General features: G+C 35.1%; 1 protein-coding gene across 1 annotated transcript in view; it reads right to left on the bottom strand.

The window, feature by feature from the left end:
* Positions 1 to 7500, bottom strand: part of LOC144958243 (uncharacterized) — a 177202-nt gene that overhangs the window by 169565 nt on the left and 137 nt on the right. The window contains exon 1 of the mRNA XM_078890085.1: positions 7039 to 7500. This exon is cut by the window's right edge and continues 137 nt beyond it. Coding sequence (XP_078746211.1) covers positions 7039 to 7099 — 61 coding nt within the window. The 5' untranslated portion in view covers positions 7100 to 7500. The remainder of the gene's footprint in view (positions 1 to 7038) is intronic.

The raw sequence follows: 7500 nt of genomic DNA, 5'->3' as shown, positions 1-7500 counted from the left end.
GAGGGAATACAGAGAGAAAGAAAGAGAGCGAGAGAGAGAGAGAGATGAGAGAGGAGAGAGAGGAGAGAGAGAGAGAGAGAGAGGGGGGAGTGAGGGAGAGAACCAAAATAGGTGATAAAGTAAAGACCAGAAACTACCATAATAGTACTGGTTAGTAGGTAAAGGTAAAGAGCAATGGAACAGCCAAGATTAGGTATGTCGTTGGCAAAAAGACCCACTTAATCCCACACCACCACGGACTCAAACCAAAAACGGGAACATGCACACTACACCTCCCCTACTTCGTTAAAAGGTCAAACCACCAGTAGGTACGAGTTATTATGTATAATAAAATACACCGTGTCGTTATGGAGCACCTAGCCCTACGCGGAAATGTAGTTAGTGTGTATGTCACGGCCTATAAATAGACATAATGTTATTGATGCACACCTCGATACATATAAGTGTAAATACGTATAATAGTATTGCACAATACAAAACAAACGTTTTAAATCAATACAAGTGCTAGAGCGGAAGGAAAAGAAAAAAGATAGAGAGAAAGATAGATAGATAGATAGATAGATAGATAGATAGAGAGAGAGAGAGAGAGAGAGAGAGAGAGAGAGAGAGAGAGAGAGAGAGAGGGAGGGAGAGAGAGATTAGATTGAGGGGATAATAATAAATGTCAAGGGAGCGGATGACCCAAAATTATTATTGAATAAATCATGGTGTACGTGGAATCAGAACAAAGGAAACGAGAGAGAGAGAGAGAGAGAGAGAGAGAGAGAGAGAGAGAGAGAGAGAGAGAGACAGACAGAGACAGAGAAAGAAGGAGTGTGAGAGAGTGGGAGAGATAGAGAGAGAGAGAGAGTGGAAGCGGGAGGGGAGAGGGGGTGCAAGGGAGAAAGAGGGTGTGAGAGAGAGGGGGGTGTTCAATAGATAAAGAATAAATAAAATACATAAAGACAAAAACAAACAAACAATCAACTAAAAGATTGAAAAACATTCATAAGTTCTAATCACTATAATAAAATGATTTATTGCCATATATTTTTTTTAAATTTTCAACAAGATTGATTGAATCTCATAATTTTTTTTATTAATCTACAGATGATGGAGCACAAAATTCGTAGCTCTACGTATTTTTCTTATTTTTCGTTGAAGCAGGCAGTTCTGTAAATTATTTTTCATGAAAAGAAAAATAATATAAAATAACAAAAAAAAAACGAAGTCCTCTTTCAGAAAAGTTAAATTCCTTAATTTAATTAACTTGTAACATTATGAGTTGAACCTAAGCGGTCTGGTGAAAATCGTCCGTTCTCTGAATGAAAGAAGTCTCTCGTTTCCAGGGACCGTTCATTAAGTTTACAAGAGTTAAAGAGTCTACAATATCATTAAGATGTTGTAATATTAAACAATGTAAACCCGAAAAGGGGGGACACAACAGAAAGCAAGTGGTGGAAATCAATAAAGAACAAGCTTATTATATGCATTATAATATTATGCTCATTATGTACTTCAATCCTAGTTCTATATATCCGTGTTTTTCTTGAACGTCATCGGAACATCCATTTAATTTACTTCTTGCTTTTTATTTTAATTATTTTAATTTTGTTCTGTGTTGTTTTTGTTTTTGTTTGTTTATTTGTTTTGTTGTTTTTTTTTTATTTCTTTCTCTTTTGGTTTTTTTTTTTTTGGTTTTGCTTTTTGTCTATGAAAATGTAAAAGCTTTCCAAACCTCACAATGGTCTTTTATAATTATTTTTTTTTAAAAGAGGAAGAAGAGGGAAGTAAAACTATAAAAAAACAAACAACAAAAACTATTAACAAGTGAAAGGTATAGGTTTGAAATAAAGTCAAAGTTTTTAATTGGTTCTACTTACACCTTATAAATTATAATAAGTCGTTAACACATTTGAATATTAATTATTGCAACTACAATTTTTCTTCATTTCCCCGGGGCCAGAAGAAGGTACTTAACACGCTTGCGTGTTAGTTTCGAGGTTTATGTGTATTAAAATGCGTACACATTTTACAAGTGAACATAATTTGTTCGAACCAATCGCTATCTTGAATTCATGCCAATTGACATTGCGAGACCTCCAGATTCTGAACTTCTTTTTTCAAAACAATCTATGACAGAATCAAATTAAAAATTGATGGTGTTGTGCGATGTAACAGTGCAATTCCACGCTTTAATATGTCAAAACTTTGCGACAGAGCTGCCTGCCTACTTTAAATATCCAAAAAAAAAAAAAATCATTTTCCCGGGTGGAATAATGAGAAAAAGTTGCTATAAATAGTTTTACAAATAAATAATTTGCTCTCATCATCGTAATCCAAAAAATGGTCCAAAGTCCAGAATATAATAAGTTGTAAGGAACTAAACTTCATATTTCAAAAAGATTTATTGAGTCAAAGACTTGTATGCAGTTATTCTGTAGCTGGAGCAAAACAAAAAAAAACAAAACAAAACTCTACGAATTTTTCGTAGTGCTGGGCAGGCCTGTACCCACAAAATGGAAGGCCACCAGAGATCCGGCTAGTAGGCGTGTACTGAAGGTTGTGGTTATGCATGACCATAGCATCTGTGGTTATGACCGAACCACGGCATCGTGTCAAAAGAAAGGAAAAAAAAAAACCCCCATGGATCTCAAGGAGAATAAAGAAAGATCAGACAAAGAAAATGGAAGACGGATGTAATAATAATGTTATAATAATCTATGATTTTAGTGTTTTGTACAGTTCAAGTTCCTTGGGAACTGATAAGGATGTAACCGCGATGACAAACTGGCAAGTGGGTATGCATATAAATCACACATTGAAAGTGGATATAGTCCAGCATATGTTAAAAAGCTGTTTTCCTGTCTTGGCAATGCGTTATAATATAATATGCCATCCATTAGTTTCATTGGTCCGAATCCCGCAATTCCAGACACAATCCGATCCTTAAACCTCGCACCCCCCCCCCCCCCCCTCCACACCCCCCCCCCCACACACACTCTCTCTCTCTCTCTCTCTCTCTCTCTCTCTCTCTCTCTCTCTCTCTCTCTCTCTCTCTCTCTCTCTCTCTCTCTCTCTCTCTCTCCAAGAACACACTCCCTCTCTCTCTCTCCAAGAACACATACTGAAAGGTTATGCTATTTATTTTTTCTTTCTGCTATTGCATTCGGTTTATTATGATATCTAAATGATTTAATCAATTTATGTACCATCGCTGCCTAAACCTAAAACATCTATTTATTTATTTTTACTCCTTCCGGTCATCCTTGTACTCTCATCTCCCTCCCAACCCTCTTTCTATTGTCCAAATCTCTCTTATTGTAAAATATACTCATTCTATCATCATTATCTCTCTCTCTCTCTCTCTCTCTCTCGCTCTCTCTCTCTCTCTCTCCCTCTCTCTCTCTCTCTCTCTCTCTCTCTCTCTCTCTCACCGCCCCTCCCTTCTCCTTTTTCTATCTGCCAAGCTTCTCAAATTTTCTATATTTCTCCCCCATTCCACGATTTATAAACTAATTATAATTCAACGTCTCACCAACCTCCTTCACGGTTTTTTAGTTTGTTGTTAATATATACCTACCCACATTCCCTCCCCCCCCCCCCCCCCATTGACCATTTATATAGCACAATATACATTTATGTGCTCTCCCAGTGTCAAACGTCGACAATAAGGAGATGGCATATAATACATACACCGTAAAGGAACAAAGCAGATGAGCAATAACATTCTACTTATCAGATACCTCCTAGATTCTAATGACGATACGTCCATTTCCTCAGTCTGTGCTTTATCACCTTATCTTCCGTCTATTTGGTGTGGCTTACACGATTATTACCTTTTACTTATTACCTTTGATAACGCAAACCTCTCTCTCTCTCTCTCTCTCTCTCTCTCTCTCTCCTCTCTCTCTCTCTCTCTCTCTCTCTCTCTCTCTCTCTCTCTCTCTCTCTCTCTCTCTCTCTCTCTCTCTCTCTCTCTCTCTCTCTCTCTCTCTCTCTCTCTCTCACTCGTTTTCCCCACCTTCTCACACTGTTCTCAATTTCAATGCCTAACTCTACCATAATAATATCATATAAACCAAAAATCAACAAAATATTATTGTAGCCACAATTCAATCGTTCTCATCAAGAGATGAGATAAAAGTTATCAGAGGAACATAGATGAACCACGTCATCTCCAGACGGAACCACGACTAAAGATGTGTAATATTTTTTTAATCTTATCTAAGAGACTTATCACCGTCCCCGAGTGTGGTTTACACCCTATTACCTATTGTGTACAGGAACTCTATTATTACCTTTGATAACACCACCTTATAGATGGAATGCTATCCTTGTTTAGATATTATTATTGTTGTTGGAAGTCTCTCTCTCTCTCTCTCTCTCTCTCTCTCTCTCTCTCTCTCTCTCTCTCTCTCTCTCTCTCTCTCTCTCTCTCTCTCTGTATGTGTGTGTGTGTGTGTGTGTGTGTGTGTCGTGTGTGTTTCTCAATTATCAGAGCAATACAGTTTAAATTATTTTATTTTACATCTCCATCAACAAGGAGAGATATTCAATGTGATACGACACTCTTTTTTATGTGAACGAATTATCACATTAAATCATTAAGCAGGATGGGCATTGGCAAATAGTTATAGTATGATTTTACCAGAAATTAACAAACGACTGGATGGATGGCTCAATGAATGAATGAAGTGAGTGAATGAATGAATGAATGAATTCATATATAAATGAAGTGAGTGAATGAGTGAGTGAGTGAGTGGATTATTGATAGACTGATTGAGTGAATGTATGAATGAATGAATGAATGAATGAATGAATGAATGAATGAATGAATGAATGAATGAATGAATGAATGAATGAATGAAAATTAAGATTTTCCATTAAATCACTCTTATCATCGCAGAATCTCAAGATGTTTTTTGGTCATAACTTGACAAATAAATGAGTCATTAGTGAATTGAACAAAAACAACAACAAAAAGTAAAAAAAATAAAAATAAAAAAAAGAAAGAAAAAAGAAAAAAAAAATAGAGAAGAAAGAAGAAACTTTTTTAAATTGTGCGCGCACCATGTCTATGTGTGTGTGTGTGTTTGTGTGTGGGTGGGTGGGGGAAGGGGGGCTCATTAGAGATGTTATAAAATGTTTAAGTTAAATTAGTAGAATCACATATTATTATTAATCTGTAACTTTAAAAAAAAAAAGAGAAAAGAGAGAAAATCGTCCACAAGATTAAAGTGGTGCTGGTTTGTTGTAAAATTGGTCAATCAATCTTAGTAAGAGTAAATAATCCGAAATGGAGTTAGATATAGTGCTAGAAGGAGAAAAAAACAAACAAACAAAACAGAAAGAGAAATCTATTTGGAAAAAAAAAATATGCCCAAAAATTATTTTTGCTGTTTCTGACTGTATAACACACATCATTTAATTCTATCTTATCAGCGATTTTATCAACACGATCTTCAATTTCATATTTTTCAATTTTGTATTGAGTGTTCAAAAATAAAAATAAAAATCAGAATATTACAGTGATCAGCGTAGCGTCTATATCATGATATGAATAAAGAGTGGTGTGGAATGTTCCAGTGCAGTAGTGCCTAATATGAGTAATAATAATAAATGATGACAACTATAATTATTGATACTCGATAATAGGATAGGTTCTACTTTATGATGGCATTATCAACAATACACTAATAATAAATCATGTATCGAGTGAAGGGTTGAAAAAAGAGGACAATTAAACATTATCAAGGAAAAAAACTTTAATCTGTTAATTGAATTGAGATTTGTGAAAATCTTGTCAATCATAGTATTATGTGTTATTAATCTTTATGGCATTTTTGTTATTTCACCTTCGTGTTTTAGTACGTCTAAATAGAATGTTTTATTGGTGGGAAGGAGGAGTAGTTTTTGAGGGAATTTTTTTCTTTTATACTTTCGATGTTTGATTGTTTTTGTTTGTTTTTTTTTGTTCTTTTTTTGTTTTTGTTTTTTTTTTCTATTAAAAAACACATGTTGAGATGATAATTTCTAACTAACTTCAATTTTTTAAATGGCATATTTCCAGGCTTTATGACCATTTATAACCATTTGAGTTTTCATTAAAAAATATTTCTTAGTTTAAAAAAAAAAAAGTTTAATCCCGTGCTGCAGTCTAAAATCTATTTAATCGTATTAATTCGTGTGTAAAATTATTGAGATTTCTTTTTAGAAAACAAGATATGTATTAAAATTATTATGTACGATAAAGATGAAAAGTTGAACAAGTTTGAACTATGCTTGAAACAAAAATATATATGAAAAAAGCTTATATTATTATTATTATTATTATTATTATTATTATTATATTATTATTATTATTATTATTATTATTATTATTATTATAACCATTTCATGTATATGGACACTTATATCGTTCAAGTTAAGGTAACCTATATATATCGATGAACACAGATCTGTGTATCATATTTGACCTCTCTTCTTGTCCAATCCACAAACTCTTCTTGCGTTCTACGACAGAACTCAGCGTTTAGATGTTTAACATAAATTTTGATAAATAATTCTGGCCAGTGACGTGACGTGACGTTGTGAAGAACACACAGTGCTAGACTAGCACTACTACAACGCGGCCCCAGCATCTCATTAGCCAAAATCGGCCTGTTAGAAGCCATATTGAGAAGTAAAAGAAAAAAAAAAGCCAAACAAATTTCTGATCTCTATCTCACCTTGACTAAGAATTAATCACCTTAACTCTAAAGATACCCCAAATCACGTTTACAAAACGCAGAATTTCACTCACTGCTTGAATTTATACAAGTGTCCCTTACGTAAACAAACAATCGGGAGCTTATCAGCAGACGATTCTTCGAACAAGACCCCGTTAATCGCAGACCTGTCTCTGCCGTGGGCGAGGCAGGTGGTTTCTGTTGAGGTGGGTCCTGCTTCGAAATGAATTGTACTCCGTCGGAATGAAAACATCACCACATGATGTCATATCACTTTCACATAATGAATCAAAATCACAAAAATAACAACAATTATCAATTTACTCACCATTTTTTCTCCGTGGATTCCTCTGTTTTCTCCGACCGCACCTGCCGACTACCTCGGCCATGATTTCGTTTCATTTGAAGTGAAAGTAAAGTGAGTCAAGTCGTCTGGTGCTGAGTAGTGCGTGCGCACGAAAAAAATAAGTGTTTGACAGCTTCCGTTTGGTGACCTATGGTGTACACACCCACTTTGGACAGTTGATTACAAGTTATTTTGTTGTAATATTGAAAACACGTAAATAATTTTCCCTGGTCCTGGTGGTACTCACTCACCGGTGTGTCTAAAAATCTAGGCTACCACCTCACACAGTCTGAGGCCATCGCGACCGACCACGGCTCACGTTCACAAGAAGTAACAACAGCCATTTAGTCCATTTCGCGTTAGCTGTGAGTAAAAATCAAGCGAGTATTTTTAGCAATAATTTGTACTCGCTGATTTCTGGCCAAGAGAAAAGGAAGGGGGGAA

This window comes from Berghia stephanieae, chromosome 12, assembly GCF_034508935.2.
Source record: "Berghia stephanieae isolate SIO BIC M18660-M18661 chromosome 12, UCSD_Bste_1.3, whole genome shotgun sequence".
Taxonomy (NCBI): Eukaryota; Metazoa; Mollusca; class Gastropoda; order Nudibranchia; family Aeolidiidae; genus Berghia; species Berghia stephanieae.
This window is presented reverse-complemented; position numbering and strand designations above follow the sequence as displayed.